The 20,737-nt window shown below is 52.3% G+C and overlaps 1 protein-coding gene across 3 annotated transcripts in view; it reads left to right on the forward strand.

The window, feature by feature from the left end:
• ESYT3 (extended synaptotagmin 3) overlaps positions 1 to 20,737 on the forward strand; it is a 50,884-nt gene that overhangs the window by 22,711 nt on the left and 7,436 nt on the right. The window contains exons 4-20 of one of the 3 annotated variants that reach the window (XM_058730007.1): positions 2,863 to 2,939; positions 4,445 to 4,511; positions 5,146 to 5,235; positions 5,760 to 5,815; positions 7,047 to 7,167; positions 9,253 to 9,423; positions 10,092 to 10,174; positions 12,012 to 12,060; positions 12,350 to 12,439; positions 12,928 to 12,990; positions 13,090 to 13,152; positions 13,704 to 13,772; positions 14,753 to 14,839; positions 15,518 to 15,667; positions 17,240 to 17,736; positions 18,375 to 18,473; positions 19,265 to 19,396. In XM_058730007.1, the coding sequence (XP_058585990.1) occupies positions 2,863 to 2,939; positions 4,445 to 4,511; positions 5,146 to 5,235; positions 5,760 to 5,815; positions 7,047 to 7,167; positions 9,253 to 9,423; positions 10,092 to 10,174; positions 12,012 to 12,060; positions 12,350 to 12,439; positions 12,928 to 12,990; positions 13,090 to 13,152; positions 13,704 to 13,772; positions 14,753 to 14,839; positions 15,518 to 15,667; positions 17,240 to 17,736; positions 18,375 to 18,473; positions 19,265 to 19,396 (1,964 nt within the window). Of the gene's footprint in view, positions 1 to 2,862; positions 2,940 to 4,444; positions 4,512 to 5,145; positions 5,236 to 5,759; positions 5,816 to 7,046; positions 7,168 to 9,252; positions 9,424 to 10,091; positions 10,175 to 12,011; positions 12,061 to 12,349; positions 12,440 to 12,927; positions 12,991 to 13,089; positions 13,153 to 13,703; positions 13,773 to 14,752; positions 14,840 to 15,517; positions 15,668 to 17,239; positions 17,737 to 18,374; positions 18,518 to 19,264; positions 19,397 to 20,737 lie in introns of those variants that run through there. The other 2 variants (XM_058730010.1, XM_058730008.1) reach the window with 2 other exon arrangements.

The following is a 20,737-nucleotide window of genomic DNA, read 5'->3' on the forward strand; positions in this document are numbered from 1 at the left end:
GCAGGTGCCAGAGTGCAGGCCAGCCTGCTGAGAGCCGTCTGCCTGCCTCAGGGCGTGTCCCAACTCTGCCCCGCTAGCCGCCTGAGCCCTGGAGATTCTGGTTTATGCCACTCGGACTCAGCCAGGACTGGCTTGTCCCAGCATCTGTTGGTTCATTTGTCCATTCCCTGGTTCGTTCATGTAGACTTTATGGAACATGGCTGTGAGTGAGACACCATAGACAGAAATGGGCGTGGCTATGCGCCTGCCTTCACAAAGGTCACTGTCCTGTGTGAGGCGGACGTATAAACTGGTGGACCTCAACAGGGCCGTGTACGCACAATGGTAGAGGAATGCGTGAATTCAGGAGTGGAGGGGAATGCGGTAGTCAGGGAAGGCTGCCGGGAGTGGGTGATGTCTGAGTTGGCATTTGAAGGATTCAGCAGGCTAAGAGCTAAGGAGCTGGCAGACTGCTGTGTTTACCGCAGAGCCCGATGCCTGTGGGATGTGATGCTGCTGGGAAGTCGTCCCTTGTCACAACAGAAGCAGGCCTAGAGGCTCTAGGCTGTGGGAAGTCCGTTACAGTGCCCTGCCCTGCTCCCCAGTCTTCCACTGGCTTTTCTGGGTCTTTAATACGAAGGCCCTGGAGACCAGGGTGGACGTGGCCTGAAGCTTCGACAGGAAAGAAAAAGAACATGGGGCGCCCAGATGGCTCAGTTGGTTAAGCATCCGACTTTTGATTTCAGCTCGGGTCACAATCTCAGGGTCATGAGATGGAGCCCTGTGTCCGGCTCCATGATGGGCGTGGAGCCTGCTTAAGATTCACTCTCTCCCTCTGCTGCTCACATGCATGCTCTCGCTCTCTCTCAAAAAAAATATATATATATATATAAAAATATAAAAATATAAAATCAGGACAAAAATAAATATTAAATAAATATGAGAAAGAATGGCAAAAATAAACCACAGCAAACTATATATTTAAAAAAGCTGACAGGGGCGCCTGGGTGGCGCAGTCGGTTAAGCGTCCGACTTCAGCCAGGTCACGATCTCGCGGTCCGTGAGTTCGAGCCCCGCGTCGGGCTCTGGGCCGATGGCTCGGAGCCTGGAGCCTGTTTCCGATTCTGTGTCTCCCTCTCTCTCTGCCCCTCCCCCGTTCATGCTCTGTCTCTCTCTGTCCCAAAAATAAATAAAAAACGTTGAAAAAAAAAAATTTAAAAAAAAAAAAAAAAAAGCTGACCTACCACACATATCACAAACTGTGGAAAGACTACATAATAATTTTTTTTTTTAATTTTTTTAATTTTTTTATTTTTTTATTTTTGGGACAGAGAGAGACAGAGCATGAACGGGGGAGGGGCAGAGAGAGAGGGAGACACAGAATTGGAAACAGGCTCCAGGCTCCGAGCCATCAGCCCAGAGCCTGACGCGGGGCTCGAACTCACGGACCGCGAGATCGTGACCTGGCTGAAGTCAGACGCTTAACTGACTGCGCCACCCAGGCGCCCCAAGACTACATAATAATTTTAATTAAACCACTCGAGATGTCCCTATTAATACTTTTTCCCCTGCATTTTTGGTTCCATACTCTTGGATAGGCTTTTCATGTGACAGTGCATTTGTAAATGGCACTTTCTAAGGGGAGAACAGAAAGATAATGGAATATCCTCTAGTGTGGTTGACCGAATTTTTTTCTCCAACATTTCATTGTGAAAAATCTCCAGCATACAGAAGATGTGAGAGTATTATGCCACGAGACATCTGAATCAAACAACTGCTAACCTGTTGCTGTATTTTGCTTTAGCACATATCCATGCATCTATTTTTCCTCATCATCTTTAAAAAACTTTTTTTTAACATTTATTTATTTTTGAGAGAGAGAGAGACAGAGTGTGAGCAGGGGAGGGGCAGAGAGGGAGAGGGAGACACAGAATCCGAAGCAGGCTCTGGGCTCCGAGCTGTCAGCACAGAACCCAACGCGGGGCTCGAACCCACAAAGCACGGGATCATGACCTGAGCCGAAGTCGGACGCTTAACCAACTGAGCCACCCCAGTGCCCCACCTCATCATCTTTTTTTAAAATGCATTTCAAACTAGATTGCAAACATTAGTGAACTTCAACCCTCACTACTTCAGCATGACTATAACTCAAATTCAAATGATACTTACTTTTTATTCTTCGTAAATAATAATCAGACCCCCATTCCAATGCCCAATAGCCTCCTAACAGAAGGCAAAGAGACCTGGGGTAGGAGGCATTACTTAGCAGCTCAGCCCTCAGCCCCAGAGGCTGGGGGACCATGACCCTGGGTCATGGAGGGCTGGGTCAAGGGCAGGGCACTTTAATTTTTAGGGTCAGATCCCACAGCCAGGGATCCTGCCCTCTTCCCTTGCCCTTGGGTGGCCAACTCCTACTCATAGGCCAGAGCTGTTTAAATGCCTCCTCCTCCAGGAAGCCTTCACTAACTTCTGCCCACACCAGGGGAGGTTGCTCCTGAAATCTCCAGATCCCCATGTGACAGCAAGGGGCTGAATCTCATCACACCCTCCCCCACCACTGTCTCCTCTGCTGGGCTTCCAACCCATGAGGGCAGGCTCAGCCCATCTTGCTCCTGGCCTTCTCCCCAGTCCAGTGCCTGGCACAGAGCAGGTACTCCGTAAATACCTGCACTAAGAGAGAGAAGAAAGGGTGTGCGTTCTAGGGAGGGAAGTATCACAGTGCCCAGGACAGATGCAGCAGCGTGAATTTCTGTTTGTGCCTCATCCCGGGAATGCAGAGGCCACCTTGGTTGTTGGGGACAAAGCCCGGTGCTGGGCGAGGGGCCAGCAGCCATCCCTTGCTGCCAGATCCCTGCTGACCTAGCCCTCTGGCCTCTCTTCCAGTGCCCCAGGGTCAACGGCGTCAAGGCACACACTAACAAGCGCAACCGAAGGCAGGTGGTCCTGGACCTGCAGATATGGTGAGCCCTCTTGCCTTTGTGGGCCGGATGTAGGGCACAGGGGAACCCTGTGTGAGAACAGTCAGTTTGAGGAGGGAGTAGCATACTTACACTCGAATTTGGGGTGTGAAAGCGCCTCACAAAAGACATACCCACACCACCTTGGGCTGGAGCAGGGCCGACTATCAGGAGTAATGGATGGTCCCAGGGAAGCCACAGCTGTTTGACCCTCAGCCCAGGCCCAGCTCCTCCCATAAGACTAGGCACCAAGCATGCTCTGGGTGCCAAGGCCCAGACAGCAGAACTTTCTTGGAAGTCAGGGCTAGTCACCTGGAGGGTCAGACCAGCTGCCTTAAAGAGCATGTAGAAAGAGGGAGCAAGTATGGCAAGAAGATATGGGGACTTGTGGTAAAGCCCAGGGAGCTCTGAGCACAGGCTGTGAGAAATCTGTGGGAGAACTGGAGTCGTGGCACCTCAGGAAAACAAGGATGCAAAGACACATGAGTGACTAGTTCAGTGGGTTGGGCAAAGGAGCCTCTTTGGAATGATGTTTGTAGCAGGCTTGAGTCTGAGAGAAGGGACATTCAATCCAGGAAGTCTTCCTGGAGGTGGTGAGATCTGAACTGTGCTTTAAAGGACCAAGGATCAACTCCTAAAGTTCCAGGTTGTTGCCATTCCTCTCCAGTGCCTCATTTCCTGTCCTTAGCCCAGAGGCTGGCACTGAGAGCATATTGGGAAGACAAGAGTCAACTCTGGGAATACCCATCCCCATTTGAGGGCTGGTCTCAAGTGTGTTGGGATGATATTGGCTGTTGGTCACTCTTGGCTCCAAAACTTTGCCACAGGATCCTTGCATGAATAGTTGAGGCACATCAGGTCATCTGGCACTCAGTTAGCTTCTCAGCTCAGACAGGTCCTCCCCCCCCCCCCACCAACCCCTGCTCTTCAGAGGGTACTCAGCATTTCTGTGATACCCAGCTTCTCTGCCTGTCCTGCAGATATTTAAAGCCTCCCCGCTCTCTATCCCCTTAGAGGACCCTTTGACAGAGTCCTATGATCCTTACCCTCCAAGGCGCCCATCTGGGCTCCCTGTGCCCATTACTTGGTAAGTGCTGCCAGCTAGACTCAGGTTCCTGTGTCCTTGGGGAAGAGACCTGAACAGGGACGGGGCAGGCACACAGCAGTAGCGGAGGACTGGGTAGTATGTTCATCGAGAGCCCCCACTTCACATCTTCGGGGTGTCACAGGGCAAAGTGGTGACCACAGTGACCGCCCTTGTGGGCGGAGGTAGGGATATTCATGAGGCACCTGGGTGAAAGGACCGGTGCAGCTGCCTCCCAGGGTCTGGGCTCACGTCGGTATTTTTGCAGAGCTGAGAAAGGCTAAGGCTTTTAGGGAGGCCATATCCAGGTGACACAGGGCTCAGGCTTGGTGGCTGGCCGCCTGGACTTGGGCTGTGTGGTGCTGGGCAAGCTTCCTGATCTCTCTGAGTGGTGTACCTGCCCTTCGTCCCTCCCCACTTTCAGCTACATCGGGGACTGTGAGATCAGTGCAGAGCTGCAGAAGATACAGGCTGGCGTGAATGGGATCCAGGTATGTGGAGCCTGGTGGGACTGCCCACCCCCCATTCCTGCCCCTGGGGTGGGAGGCTGGGCAGGGGGAAGTGGGCTCATGCTGGAGCAGACTGCAGAAAAGGTGCAGACACCAAACACAGGCTGACGATGACCAAGGGACTCCAGGCCTGAGGTCGCCTGGCCGTGAAGAGGTGACTAGGCCTTATTAACCTGCTGCTTGGCCCCATGGCCCCACACCTGCCTCTGTACAGTCCTCCCAGGGCGATATCAGCTGCCCAGGGAGGGGAAAGGTTCTGTTCATGGAGTGATGCAGAACCAGTGCTTAGAAATGAGGCGGTTGGAGGAGGAGGTGGAGATCTCTTGTGGTAGAGGAGTAATACGGGAGCTGGGTCCCCGCTGGCTGGGCTGGCCTGAAACGTGGGCAAGAGGTAAAGTAAATTGCCCTCCGCACCTGTGGAAGGCAGTGGTGGCTAGCTCGGGGCCCCTGGTAGCTGGCAGAGGCGTGACAGCTGTGTGCAGATTTCTGTTTCCCAAGTGTGGTCCCTATTGGAACAGCAGGTGGCCCTGATGTTTGGGGGTGGCCTCGGCAGAGCACAGCAGGTGCAGGGGGGAGTGGGGCTGAGGTCCCACACTGGCCCCCTGTGCCCACCCAGTTGCAGGGCACGCTGCGGATCATCCTGGAGCCCCTCCTGGTGGACAAGCCCTTCGTGGGAGCCGTGACGGTGTTCTTCCTTCAGAAGCCAGTAAGTCCCAGGGAAAGACACAGGCCTGCGGTTCCCTGTGAGAAAGCACTTGCCTGCTAGGCCCCAGGAGCCAGTCTGAGTCCCAGAATGGAACTGCCGAAGGCCGGCGAGACTGGCTGCTCCAACTGCTCGTCTCATGTCATCTAAGGCAGCCTGAGGTGCTCGGCTCTGCTCTCCCTGAGACCAGGAAACATTCGGGAGAGTGGCTTGCCGAGGTCACACAGGGTGACCAAGGTGGAGACGGTGTAACCCAGACCTCTCAGTCCAGGCCGGCCTGTGGCCGTGTGCCCTGCTCTCCCGTGTGGTCCTGGCAGGAGAGCAGCGGGCCTCGCGGCCCCAGCCACCCAAGCCGAGGCCTAAGCAAGACTGAGAGGTGCCCTCACCTGCCTGACGCCCCTGCAGAGGTCCCACCACCACCAGCAGGCTGGGTTCCCCGGGCTGGCAGGTGTGAGGCGCTTGGCAGGGGGACCCAGCCCTGGGCTTCTAGCTTCTTCCAGCCTAACAGCCTCCCTCTGCCCCTGCAGCACCTGCAGATCAACTGGACAGGCCTGACCAACCTGCTGGACGCTCCAGGAATCAAGTGAGTGCACTGCAAGAGCTGCCAGGCAGATCCCAAGAGTGAGGTCCTCCAGAGACGGGCATCCGGTGACTGGAGCTGCACCTTGGCTGTGCCCTCCCTCCCGGTTCCTGTGTGAGGAGCGGGGTGGCACCATGCTGTCCCTGCCCTGGGGGGAAATGTGTTGGTGTGTTCGGAGTGGGACCAGGAGGCTAACAGGGTTGCTTGGCCTCTGTGGGCAGGCACTGCACCTAGAAAACACACACACACGCACACACGCACACACACGCGCACACACGCACGCACACACACGCTCAAACGCACGGGCACACACTGGCCACAGGAGATGTCCTGGGGGAGGCTGTGTGGGCTAATGAGAGAGCACAGGCTCTCTGGCTCTGTTGTTCAGCAACTGTGTGACTTCTCTGGGGTCTTCCTCAGTGAAAGGGGATCCCGGTTCTTCTACGTCCCTTCCTGGGACTGGCCGTGGCAGGGCCGCACTCAGAGCCTCAGGCCCCCTGGGAGGAGAAAGGGAGGGCTCCAGGCCCACGTGGACACGTGTCCCCAGGCATCAGGGACATTTGGACTGGCCAGGGCAAGCACCAGCAGGCTCCCCGGGCTCAGGCAGCTCCCTGACCTGCGGGGAGGACCACTGGCTCGCTCCCTGGGGATGATCCCACTGCTCCCGGCCCCCTGGATGCAGAGAATCCAGTGGTGCATTGTTTCATTCAACAGATATTTCCTGAGCACCCGCTCTGCGTGCCAGGCCTGTTCCAGGCACTGTCCCTGCTCCTCTGCTGGGGAGAGGGAGTCAGGCAGTGAGCAGAGAACTCTGATGGGATGTCAGCCAGTAGAAGAGCTACGGGAGCAAACACTTAGCTAGCACTTACTGTGCGCCAGGTGCTATTCTCTGAGATGAGGAAACAGGTCCAGAGAGGTGATCGACTTACCCAAGGTCACACAGCTCATGGGTAGTGGAGCTGAGATTTGCACACAGACTCCAGGCCATCCCTTAGCTACCACGCTGGGATGCCTCAGAGAACAGAGCGGGATTGAGAGGGTGGTGGTCAGGGGCTGTCAAAATGTAAACCCCGCATCTTCCCCCACCCCCACCAGCCAGGCAGGCTGGGGACAGGGATATTATTCCCTGTTGGGCAGGGCCCACCCCACCACGCTCTGCTCCTGGTTTGAGCTCTGGGGATGACCAGTGGAGGGGTGGGCGGCCTTTACAGCTGGTCATGTCCACTGTCCCCAGCGAGATGTCAGACAGCCTGCTGGAGGACCTCATCGCCGCCCACCTGGTACTGCCCAACCGCGTGACTGTGCCTGTGAAGAAGGGGCTGGATGTGACCAACCTGCTCTTTCCTCTGCCCTGCGTGAGTACCTGCACTGGCCACAGAGCACTGGGCCCAGAGCTGAGGGACCCTCAGGCTGGAGGAGGGAACGCATTCTCAGTTGGTAAGCCTGGTCTCTGCCCTGTAAGAGCATGGCATCTTTGTTTGATCGGGCGAGGACCGAGCGTTGGAAGACTGACTGACTTGCCCAAAGCCACCCATCTAGGGAGGGAGGGGCAGAACCCAGGTGGCATTCCTTCCTGGATGCTGGTCCCCCCTCACCACCCCCCACCTGTGCAGCCTGGCTTGGGGGCTATGGGAAGTCACCCCTGCCCCCAGGAAACTCTAGGAGATTCCCATCCTCCCTTCAGGGACACGAGACTCCCCCGACTCCATTATTTGGTGGTGGAAAGAATCCTTGGGGTACACTGGGAAGAACATTCAGTTGAGCCAGGACGTGGGCCTTCCTGTGTGCTCAGTCCCACTGCCCCTGCCCCCCACATCCTGGGCCTTGCTTGGGAGGCCCCTGAGGACAGCCACATGGCCTCCCTACAGAAGGTGCCCTTCAGGGCTGCGAGTCGGGGCTCGGGAGAGGGGTGCGTGCCCATTTCTCCACCAGTACCAGGTAAGAGGCATCGGCTTGCTCTGGCTGCACCGGGGTGAGGCCCAGGGCGAGCAGGCGGCAGCACATATGTCCTCTCAGCCTCCCCAGGCTGAGTTTGGCCATCTCAGAATAACAACCAGCTACGCCTCTGTTACTGAAAACAATCTATCCTCAGGGGATATCCCCCTCAAGAGGTCCTGGAAAGTTGCTACCATATAAACTCACTTGGAATAGTTCTTTCTGCGTGTTTGCGACAACTGGCCGTGAACATTTACATTGATTTGTCTCATTCCATTTTCTATTTTTAGGGCTGAATTTTTACCGTAACTTACTTTTACAGTCATGTAAAATATTTGCAAGCTTCCGAAGTCCAACATAAAAAACGGATTCTATCTTAAGGGGTCTGGTTTCGATCCTTTCTTCCCTGCACCTGACCTCCACCATCCCCCTTAAGTAATGGTTTATCCTTCCACTGTTCATTGCTGGTTTTCTAAAATGAGCAGCTGCAGATATATTGCAGATATGGTTGTGTGTGCATATCTGATGATGGTCATATTCCCCTTCTTTGACGGATGGCAGCAACCTAGTTTTCTCCACCTTGCTTTTATCACTCCGTATGTCATGGGCACCGCTCCGTGACAGGGTAGACAGGGCCCTAACTCTTTCCTGCTTACGGCGGCCCAGTACTCCACGGTGTGTGTGTGCAGGGGGTTATTGAATGGGCTGTGTTGATCTCTCGCTATTACAAATAGCGCTGTCACGAATAGCCTTGGACATGTCTTTTTTGAGTTTTGGCAGTATACTTTTAGGGCTAGATGTGGGATTGCTGGGTCAAAGGGTAAATGCCTGTGTATCTGTCACTGTTTTTTTTTTATTTTAATTCCAATACAGGTAACATACAGTGTTGTGTTAGTTTCAGGTGTACAAGATAGTGACCCAGCAGTTCTATACGGTCATCAGTGCTCATCCTAAGCGTACATGTATCTACCGATACTTAAAAACACAGTTCTAGGCAGGAGGCCTCCTGGCCCCATGAAGTGTACTTCCTAATTCTTGTGTTCCATTCTGTCTGAGGACAAAGCCCAGAGTGTGGGGCCTTTATGAGCACTCTGCCAGCGGCACGCAGTGCCCACAGGGGTGTGTACACCTGGGCCTCAGGAGGAAATGACTAGAACTTCGTTCCCCTCTAGAGAGGGGGAATCCAGGAGGCAGCCTCCTCAGATGGTGGTCGTCAGCACAGGAGGAAATAGCTGCGGCTGAACAAGCCATTCACACGGCAGGTTGAAGGCCAGGAATGGGGGCAGGGCATGGTGATGAGTGGACAGAGCCCTGGACCCTGACATCACTTGCTGCGTGGCTTTGGCAAGGAAACTGCCATATCTGGCTTGTCTCCCATCTAGACCCCAGAGACACTGAGATGGGGCTGGGATGATGTCTGATGGCTTTGGCCCTGATGTTGTGGGCCTTGGGGGCGGGCACAGCCCAGAAAGCAGCTGTGAGCCCTGGGCTGGGGCATTTTCCAGGGAGTGATCAGAGTCCACTTGCTGGAAGCAGAGAAGCTGGCTCAGAAGGACAACTTCCTGGGGATCCGAGGCAAGTCAGACCCCTACGCCAAGGTGAGCATTGGCCTACAGCATTTCCGGAGCAGGACCATCTACAAGAACCTGAACCCCACCTGGAATGAGGTATTTGAGGTGAGGGTCTCCTCGGCTACTTTTGATGCCCTCCGGGCTCCACATTGGGTCATGCTGGGTACAAACAAGGGAGGGCCTCACACACCCATGTGGCAACACCGGGCCGGAGGAGTGGCCTTGGGGACATGCAGGGTGGCCTGCATCACTCCTCCTTCCCACATCCATCAGGCTTCAGAGGTGGGCTGCCGTGGCCCTGCTGGAGGAACAGCTCGTAAATGAATTCCCACCTCCCTTCCCCATCACTGTCAGATTTGTTGGAATTTTTCAAATCAAAGAACCTGAGTCAGTTCTGCCCCAATCCTCCCAGCCTCCCCTGCTGCCAGAGCCTCACACCAGGAGCTTAAAGTTCTTAAATCCACCCACAATCCCTACTACCTGAAGGTAGCACCCACAGCCTATGAAGTGCTCCAGAAGCTGCGAGCCCCATGCAAAACACACAGCAGCCGTTGTCCCCTGTGCACCAACCCCCGTCCTCCCCATCCCGCAGGGGAGTACATCACTCCCTTCTTACAGGTGGGGTTCTCCAGAGGCTTTGAAGCCAGGAAACTGCCCAGGGCTCTGAGCTGGCAGGTGGTGGGGCTGGACTTGGGCTCTCCCTAGGTCATGCTTGAGGTCGGCTTCATCAGCTGTTGCAGCCTGCAGATCAAGTATCCCGTCTTTTGTTCCAGTTTATAGTGTACGAAGTCCCTGGGCAGGACCTGGAGGTGGACCTGTATGACGAGGATCCCGACAGGGACGACTTCCTGGGCAGGTGAGGAGGAGGGCTGAGCTGGGCGCAGGGGCACTGGGCCAGGCCTCGGGCCACAGCACCCTCGCCTCCAGCACACAGTCACCTGACACAGTGACTATGTTAGGCATCCTGCTCTGTCATTCCACGTTCCTGCTACTAACCTCCTTCCTAGGTGTCTCCTGAGTGCCCAGCCCTGAGCTGGGCTACGGGGATGCAGAGGGCCCCAAGGTTTGTGTCCCATGGGCTCTGCGTCCTGCAGTCCTGGTGCGGTAGCTAGACTCTCTGTTCAGAGCAGGTGCAGGGGCGGGGCCGGCGTGGATGGTCAGGTTCCCAGTGCCAAGGAGTCCTGGCCTCTTGCTCTGGGGCAGAACCCAAACTCAGGGCTGTCGGGGGACTGAGATGGTGGGGCTGGGGCTGGCCATCAAAACTTCAGACTTATATGTCTTTTGGCCCAGCAGCCCCAGTTCCAGGAATCTCCCATAAAGTCAGAGTATTATACGTGGGGTGCTCTGCAATGAGCAGAACTGTGGTGGCTGGAAACACAAATGTCCAGCCTCAGAGGATATTGGTCGAGTGTTTGAATAGATTTGCCATTGCCAAACTACAGAATATTCTGCAGCTTTTAAAAACAATGAGCAGGGTCTGTGTTGAGCTGGAAGACTTGGTTGGGGGGGTGGGGAAGGGGTAAGGGGCGGGAGCTGGGTGTGGCCCATGCGGATTCATGTCTCCAGGGAGGACCCCGGAGTATGTTTGTGTGAGCACAGAGAAGGGCACAGGAGACACACAGCAGACTGTTCACACCGCTCGCCTCAGGGAGCCTGGGATGAGGAGGCAGAAAAGAGAGTTTCACCCAAATCTTTCTTGCTCCTGTATTGTTTAGCTGGTTTCCACGAGCATGTAATTTTAAAAGCAACAAAACAAAGTGGGAAGGGTGCCATCTGCCACCCTAAGAAACAGCTCCCCACCAGATGTTCTTTTTCTTCTCTTCTTAATGGAAAAAGCTGCAGTTTTTGTGTTGTTGCAGATGAGAAGTGTGGCTTGTAGTTCATGCTGCATGTTACTGATTTCCAGCGTGTGCTGAGCTCAAGCACATTTCTAACAGTCACCCAGACTTAATCTCCACCCCCCTTCCCCTCTGGCTATCAGGGTCTTGTGTTTGGGCTGCAGTCAGGTTAGGTCTCCGTCACCTCCTATCACACACATGCCAACCCGACTTATCCCCTGGAGGGCACCTGGGGCAGTGTTGGAAATGGATGGGCCCTGGGGGTCGTTAATGATGACTGTGGGAAGCGGTGCTGCGGGTGTTTAGAGGACACAGGACCGGGAAGCTAAACCCATGCAACGCATGGGCAGTTTTTCACAAAGAAGAATCATCCTGTTCAAAATGCCCATAGTACTGTCACTGGGGAATCCAGAGCCAGTGTGCCCAGCAGCCTCTGCTCATGTTCTCCTCTGGGGATTGGAGCCACCTGCTGACTGGCCTTCATTTGCTTGAGCCGCAAGCGCTTTACCACTGGTGCCTTGAGATGAATAAGATCCCGTCTTTTTTTTCCTCAAAGATTATAAACCATTTTTTTACATTATGTATTTTGAGTGAGAGAGAGCAAGAGAAGGGGGGGTGGTGCAGAGAGAGGGAGAGAGAAAATCCCAAGCAGGCTCCATGCTGTCTGCTGTGTCTGACGTGGGGCTCGAGCACACAAACCAAACCCTGAGATTATGACCTGAGCCAAAATCAAGAGTTGGACACTCAACCAACTGAGCCACCCAGGCACCCCTAAGGTCCCCTGTCTTGAGGGCCGCCCTCGGATATGCTGCTTCCTGCCTGCTTGGAGCTAAGCCAACTCCCTGTGTGTTCCAGCCTGCAGATCTGCCTTGGGGATGTCATGACGAACAGAGTGGTGGATGAGGTAGAGTCGAGCCTGCAACCCCCCCTCCCCCCATGGACATTCTTGTTTCCATCTCAAAGTGTAGTGCTCTGGCCTTCTATAACCACCTCTCCCATTCCCTCGAGCCCAGAGCCCACACTGCCCGGCTGGGCCATCTTTGCCCTAAAGCCCCTATTAGGGCTCCACCAGGTCCCAGAATTGAACTGCTTGAAGAGGGTCGGTAGCATCTCAGTGGGCCTTTCCTGGAGCCGTCCTCCCTCCTCACCCTCTTCCCTCCTCACCCTCCTCCCTCCTCACCCTCCTCCTGCAGTGGTTTGTCCTGAACGACACAACCAGCGGGCGGCTGCACCTGCGGCTGGAGTGGCTTTCACTGATCGCCAGCCCGGAAGCTCTGACCCAGGTGAGGGTGGGGTGTCAGCGTTCCCTACCAGAAAGGTGTGCAGAGGCTGGCGGCCGGTCCCTGTGTGAGCTTTGTGGAAGGGGGCGAGATGAAGCCCCCAGATCTTGCTCACAGAATCATCCAGCCAGCCCCACCTTCGGCAGAACCTGTCCCTTGGCCTCAGCTCCACACCAGGCAGCTCCTGATCTCTCAGCAGTCTCGGAGCAGCTCAGCCATCTTCGGGAAAGATGGGATCCTTAAAAGCTCTGTCAGTGCTGGTCAGCCCAGTTCCTGAGGAAGTCCACCCCTGTGTCTGACTTGAATCTGACATGCTGCAGTTGTAGATTCAGTCTCAACAAAAAGCTAGGTTGTGGGCAATCGTAGGGCTTGTCTGGAGTTCAAGGTCTGGCTAGCTAGCTTCCTTCTGCCGTGAATAGGCTTCTCCAAAACCAGTCTGTGTCTCCTAATGCTTCAGCACCCAGTGAGTGAGAGTCTGTGTGTGCTTGTAGGACCATAGTGGCTTTTCAACTGCCATCCTCGTGGTTTTCTTGGAGAGTGCCTGCAACCTGCCGGTGAGTGGTGCCATGCCCAGTGTCACATACACCTTTGCCTTGTGCCCGTCTCTTGCACATGTCCATGTGTCATTCATTTATCCTATTCTTGTCCTGCAGAGAAACCCCTTTGACTACCTGAATGGCGAATATCGAGCCAAAAAACTCCCTAGGTTTACCAAGGTAAGTGAAAGCCAGTCACGGCGCCTTTTCCTCAGAGTAACCACAGCCCTGTCTTCTGGGTGACCGTCTGTGCACACAGCCTAGGGATGACAAGAGTGCCATTCACCACGTCTGCCATGTGCCAGGCGCTGGGCTTTGCAACCCCCCCCCCCACGTTCGTTATGCCCGAGTCCCATGATGAGTGTGTCTCGTTTTGTTGCCATTTTACAAGTAGCACCCGAAACGTTAAGTACCTAGGTCACAAGGTAAAGGAAGAGCCAGAACTTGTCTGCCTCCATAGCTCGAGGGAACAAGAGCGTGTGCTCAACCAGGCCCAGCTCTGGGCCTCCTGTCTTTACCTTGGAGCCTCCCCTGGGCTTAGCCCTATCCTAGAGCTCACAGTGATGGCAGCCCAGGGACCTGGGGGCACCAGGGTAGCCTTCTGTCAGAGGGAAGCAATTGGCTGGCCCCAGGACCCACTGATGCTCCTGGGGGTTGGGAGGTGAGGCTGGTCAGGGTGGTGTCTCAGACCATTGGTACCACTTTCATTGTTGTCCATCTGTTCCCCACAGAATAAAGTGAGCAGAGACCCCTCTTCCTATGTCAAGCTCTCTGTAGGCAAGAAGACACAAACGAGCAAGGTGAGACAGTTCAGTGTGTAGCCATGGGACAGTGAGGGCCCCACCCCTTACAGGAGAGAAGCAAAAGGGCAGGGGATTAGAGAACAGAACAGTGTTCGTAGGTGTCAGGACACGTTCTAGGCCCGGTGTCTTCAAAACAACCTCACAAAATAGTTGCACAGTTCAAGAACCTGAGGGTCAGAGATGGAGTGACTGACTCAAGGGCCCATGCTAGAAAGCCGTGGAAGTCCTGTTGGCCCCTCCCCTGGAAGTGAGCTCTAGTGGTGCTATGCTTTCAGCCCCACACAACTTCCAGTTTAGGGAAAGAGCCCACATCTCCATTGCCTGATGAATGGATAAAGAAGATCTATCTATGTATATACATGTACATATATGCACACACACTGGAATATTTGAGATCAAAAAGAATGAATTCTTGCCCTTTGCAACAACATGGATGGAGCTAGAGTGCACTATGCTAAGTGAAAAAGGTCAGAGAAAGATAAATATCATATGATTTCACTCGTATGTGAAATTTAAGAAACAAAACAGATGAACATAGGGGAAGGGAAGGAAAAATAAAATACAGAGAGGGACACAAACCCTAAGACACTCTTAAATACAGAGAACAAACCGAAGGCTGCTGGAGGGGTTGTGGGGGGGGGGGGGATGGGCTAAATGGGCGATGGGCATTAAGAAGGGCACTTGTTGGCATGAGCACTGGTGTCATACGTGAGTGATGAATCACTACTCCTGAAACCAATACTAGACTGTATGTTAACTAACTTGAATTTAAGTAAGTAAATTAAACCCCCAACCTTCCTGGGAAAGCTCTCCTTGCCTTTGAACCTGGCTGCCCCACCCTAAAGTCTCCCACAAGCCGTGTGGGTGGGTCTGACCCCCAGGCAGTGCTGGTGAGTGGCCAGATGCGAGCAGAGGGTGCCTGCACCCTGCTCTGCCCATCCTGACCCTTCAGTGATCTTTCTCTCTTCCATCCCCAGACTTGTCCCCACACCAAGGACCCCGTGTGGAGCCAGGTGTTCTCCTTCTTTGTGTCCAACGTGGCAGCCGAGGAGCTGCATCTGAAGGTTTGTGTCAAGTTCGGGTCTTGGAACAAGGCTAAGAGGTGTCTACGGCAGGAGGGGTGGGGAGCTTGAAGTGCACCTCAGGCAGGTGCTCCCAGTGGTGAAGTCAGCCTGTGTGTGTGGGAGAGGATGTGGAGGCTCCGCATCCTCACGGACTGGTGGGTGGGCAAACCCTCATGTCCCTTGGCTCTCTCCCTGCAAGTCTTTCCGGTTTTACATAGCACCCAGAAGGGCCTGTGTTGGAATCCTCCCTGGACGTCAATGATGATATACTTCTTTAAAAAAATAACTTAATCTTCAAAACGATCTGTGGAAAAGAGATACCTTCTTTATTTTACACATGAGCAAATAGAGGCTCAAGCAATGACTCGTCCAAGATTTCATGACCCAGCAAATTTTGGGGGCCCTCAGCCTTGTCCGATGTCTCGTCATGGAGCAGCTCAGCTCATCAGCCCTTAAAGCCCCTGTGGCCATGGGCATTTGGCCCCTGCCTCATACAGATCATAACTGCCTCTACCCTGACTGCAAACAGGGACCAGGCCTGGTCCCAGTCCCAGGTTTTCAGAACAGGGCCAGGGGCCAATAGAAGCACAGTACTTACTTAGGTGAACTGAGACTCGGGAAAGGCAGTGGTGGGTCTGAGGCTGGGTTAGCCTGTTTTGTGACTGGCCCACTGCCCAGGTGCTTGATGATGACCAGGAGTGTGCTCTGGGAGTGCTGGAGTTCCCCCTGTGCCAGATTCTACCCTATACAGACCTCACCCTGGAGCAGCGCTTTCAGCTGGACCACTCAGGCCTGGACAGCCTCATCTCCATGAGGCTAGTGCTTCGGGTAAACATCCCTTCTTGTGCCCCAGGGTAGGTGAGGGGTGGAGCTCTGACCGTGGAACAAGGTGGTCTATCCCAGCACTAAGTACCTGCTCTGTGCCGAGAAGAAGCTAGGAGATAGATTGCTGTTTTTCATCAACTTTGGAATATGGTCAGCCATTATCCCTTCAGATATTGCCTCTCCCATTCTTTCAATCCTTCCTTCTAGAATTCTTACACTGAACCACCACCTCCTCCATGTCCCGACCTGACCTCACTGTCATATTTTGTTTCTTTATCTCCTGGTGCTACATTCTAAATTTCCTCAGATCTCTGTCATCTTAGACCACTAATTGGCTGTTTTTTATTTCTGATTTTATCTTTTTTCATAGTATTTTATTATGATGTTTCTATTCCATCTTCAGTCATTTGAAAATACTTACGTTAGAATTCACAGGTACACATTATATCTTAAGATCTTGAGTTAGATTTTGATGGTTGTTGTATCTGTTTTCTATGCTTGGTAACTTGGGTTGCAAACATATGTTCAGTGTTCTGGGACCTGGACTGAAGCTGCTTGCTTCCAGCAAGGTTCCGTTTTACTATAACCAAGCACTTCGGGAGCATTACAAACCTAGGGTCCATTCTTAGGTTATTTTTTAAATTTTAGGTTTCAAGATTCCACAGGTAAAAATAAGAACTAAAATTCATATAAGACAGTCCTGTAAGGTGCCATATTCTCAGGAAAGTCTTCAGTTCCCCCCACCAGAGTACAGGCTGAGACGGACATATTTCTTATCAGTCTTTCCTGGGGGGTGGAATGTTTATCCTAGACTACTTTTTTCCCCTAGAGATCGCACCTTCATGGTTCCCACTTCAACTCCCAGCCTCACATTGATCCGAGGCCTCTTCTCCTTACCCCTTGAATTTTCAAGGTTGATAAACCACCCTAGGAAAGCTTAGCCTTCGTTTTTCAGTAACCCCAGGGGCTTTCCCTCCTTTCTTGTGAATTTGGCAATGCATTTAAAAGGATGTTTGTTTCATTTTATTAGACATTCCTAATGAGATTTTTCAGAATATTTTGACCACCACAGTGCTAGGAACAGTCTTGATGACTAACGGGGAAGAAACATAGTGGCTGAGGTTTGAAATTTTGGTGGTAGGAACACAGGGGTATATGTGGACAGGAACTGTTTTAGGGAAAGCAGTGGTGAATAGGGTGACAGCTGGAAAGGACCCCATCCAGAAGGCAGTAGAGGACTGGAGGTGTAGATCTGGGAGTCCTCTGTGTAGAGGAACAGTGCATGTTGTAAGAGTGAGCTAGGTCTCCAACAGCCAGTTTGAGTGGGGGCAGGACTGAGTCTTCATGAAGACTCATGACTGAGGCAGGAATAAGGGAGAAAGAGAATATTTGGTTACAGGGACCCAGGGGCAAAGAGAGATTAAGGAAGATATGGTGTGGGGTTGTGGGGGTGGGAGGTAGAATCCAGAGGATTGGGCAGTCAGGAAGGAACCATTTCCCAGAGGTTAAGATGAGAGCAGAGGAGGAGAAGGTGGATAGGGGGGCCCAGCCCATAACCCTGTCATCTGCTTGCAGTTCCTGCGTGTGGAAGAACGAGAGATGGGGAGCCCATACACAGGACCTGAAGCCCTAAAGAAAGGTCCTCTGTTCGTTAAGAAGGTGGACATCAACCAGGACCCCAAAGCCCCATCCCAGGGAGGGGGCCCTGAAAATTTGCCATGCCCCCCAGACCCTGTTTCTGATACCAAGGAAGCCTCCAAGAGCACCATGACAACCACCAGTGCCTCTACTGTTGCCACCGAGCCCACACCCCAAGAGACAGGCCCAGAGCCCAAAGGCAAGGACAGTGCCAAAGGGTTTTGTGAGCCCACGGGGAAGAAGAAGAGTGCGGCCACCATCTTCCTGACTGTCCCAGGCCCACACTCTCCAGGGCCCATCAAGTCACCCAGACCCATGAAATGCCCTGTCTCCCCATTTGCGTGGCCGCCCAAGAGGCTGGCTCCCAGCATGTCCTCGCTGAACTCCCTGGCCTCCTCCTGCTTTGACCTGACAGATATCAGCCTCAACACTGAGTATGCACCTCTCTGCTTAATCTATTCTAAAATGACATGCATGAAAAATCCATCCCTGGATAGAATAGTAGACACAAACTTACTTTGCTGTACAAGTTCTGGTCTTTCAGAGTGGCTTCATGAGAGGCAGCATGGTATGCTAGAAACACAGGGGAAAGGGGGGAGAGAGAGAGCAAATGCATACCAACTGTAAAACAGGTGCTGGGCTCTAGTGAAGGTTCCTTACCACAGAAACATTTCCTGAATTCTCAAGTGTATGAGGATGATATGGAGAGCTTAGGATGTGGGATTTATATAAAGTGTTTACCATGGGCTTAGCATGTTATTTAATTCCATCTTCACGATTAGCCTACGAGATACAATTTACTATCATAAAAGTCGAATAACTTACCCAAGGTTTCACAGGAAATCATGGTATAGAAACAGATCCCACTCCAAGGTTCATATCCTTCCTACTGTAAAGTAGGATAATTAATGTGAATGGATGGAACGGACTTCAGACCAAAAAGAACCTGAGAGCTATTTTATTAACCCACAGGGCCCTATGTTCCTAAAGCAGGACATGCTTCTGTCGTTGGGGTTGGGGGAGAGGCCAACACCCGTAATGGCAAGGGACGTGACAAGCCCTTTCTTTACAGAGGCGGGGATCTCCGGCAGCGGAGGCTGGGTGAGATTCGGCTCACGGTGCGCTATGTGTGTCTGCGGCGCTGCCTCAGTGTGCTCATCAGTGGCTGCAGGTAACGAGATGCTGGGGCCAGGAAGAGGCCTCTGGGAGCATCAGGTGAACAAAAGAGTGAAGGCGCTTGGAGCAATGGCAGTGGGGGGGGGGGGCATGGCTGAGGTAGACAAGTAATACACAGGGAAGGAGGGAGGGCTGAAGGCTGCCTGCTGTGAATGACAAGTCCTCAATGATGCTGATGGGCTCCAGAGCCAAGGGCTTTGTTCAGACATAACCACTGCAAAACTGTCTGGGGTGACTTGGAGCCAGTACCTTCTCTCAAGTAGGAATCTCCTACTTCCTTTAGATGCAATGTACTTGCTCTCCTCCCTACTTTAAAAAAAAAAACAAACACACACACACACATGCTTTTGAAATCGTGTGTCTGATGTTTTGTCCTTCAAATCTGCAGACTGTTGCTGTTTGGTCATCTAGTCGACAGGGCATTTTTGTCCTCAAAGCCATCTAGAGCTCCATGGCTAGTATAGCTTTCTCCAAATGAGTCTTTGCAGTATTTTATTTATTTATTTTTTTTAATTTTTTTTTTTTTTCCAACGTTTTTTATTTATTTTTGGGACAGAGAGAGACAGACAGAGCATGAACGGGGGAGGTGCAGAGAGAGGGAGACACAGAATCGGAAACAGGCTCCAGGCTCCGAGCCATCAGCCCAGAGCCCGACGCGGGGCTCGAACTCACGGACCGCGAGATCGTGACCTGGCTGAAGTCGGACGCTTAACCGACTGCGCCACCCAGGCGCCCCGTCTTTGCAGTATTTTAAAACTTTCTTTAATGTCTTTGAAACCAAATCAGAAACCTGACACCCTGCACCAGCAGTGGAGCTGATCCCTATGTCCGTGTGTACTTGCTACCAGAAAGGAGGTGGGCAAGTCGTAAGAAAACCTCAGTGAAAAGGAAGACCCTGGAACCTCTGTTCGATGAGACGTAAGTGGACCAAGCTGCCCTGCCTAGAGTGTTGTCTTATGTCTTCAAGTATTTGTTGAGGGCCTGTGGTGGGCCTGGCAAGCCAGCCACATGTGTGCCTTCACGAACTTTCTAGACATGACTGGGAGAAGAGGACTGCCAGGGCACTGAAGCAAAACAGCTACCATCTGTTCTTGCCCATAGGGGCTAAAGTGTTCCTGATTATGAACTGTGCCATATTTTTTTTCTTTAAATGAAGCCTCTTTAGAAGTAAAAGGATATAAATATGGTCAAAGAGGATTTCTTGGAATCTCTCTTAAAGTAGCAGTTAAAAATAAACATACCTTGAACCTAAGGACCTAAAATTTCCTCCAAAGCTCCAAGCTCTTTGGCCTGTCTTCCCTTCTGCAACAAAGCATAGCTGTCAAGTGAAATAGATCTGTTACCCTGACTTGTCCACCCATGTCCTTGGATACAAGACTGGTAGACAGATTCTCATCACATTTCTTGCTTTTGATGGTCCTGGTGTGGCAAGTCTTATGTGAAATATTCTTGACTTCAAGTTGATCTCAAGGTACACAAGTCAAAATCTCCTCATTGCTTCCTTCTGCATCAGGATCCTAACAAAAGACATTTCTAACCAGCCTAGGAAGGTAATATACCTGATAATTCTGATTTCCTCTCATTTTGGTTAATAATTACTCATTTTAAAAGAGTTGAACTAAGTGCTCTTTGGGCCATGTCTAAGAACTAGTATGTTCCTTTAAGAGCTTCACTTGGGAGTTCAGTGGTACCAAGAAAGGATGTGGGGGAGAGAGAAACACGTTATGCCAGGCACCATCTATATTCTAGAGCCACACAAATCAGAGACTTTGTACTCAAAGACAGCTCTGACACAACTGTAAAAGGATTTCAAAATTGCCATGTAGGAACAGAGGAGGGAGAGGTTTGACATCTGACTTTTGTGACAAACCTGATCTGTTCGTAATTCTCTCTGAAAATATGATCCAGCAAGATATGGCTGGATTATCTGGAGGGCAGACTTAGCAGCCTCCACCCTAACAATACACCTAGAAGTAAGGAGCCCAGAGGCCTCTTGTGAGTACATGACCTATACTAAGACACGTTGTAATTAACATGTCAAAAGTTAAGGGGAGAATCTTGAAAGCAGCAAGACGAAAGTAACTTGTTATATATAAGGGAACCACCTTTAGACAGGGGATTTTTCAGCAGCAACTCTGCAGGCCAGAAGGGACTAACACGATACAAAGTGCTGAAAGAAAAACTAACCAAGAATACTCTACCTGGCAAAGTTGTCATTAAGAATTGGAGAGATGGGGGCGCCTGGGTGGCTCAATTGGT

This window comes from Neofelis nebulosa, chromosome 5 (genome assembly GCF_028018385.1).
Source record: "Neofelis nebulosa isolate mNeoNeb1 chromosome 5, mNeoNeb1.pri, whole genome shotgun sequence".
Classification (NCBI taxonomy): Eukaryota; Metazoa; Chordata; class Mammalia; order Carnivora; family Felidae; genus Neofelis; species Neofelis nebulosa.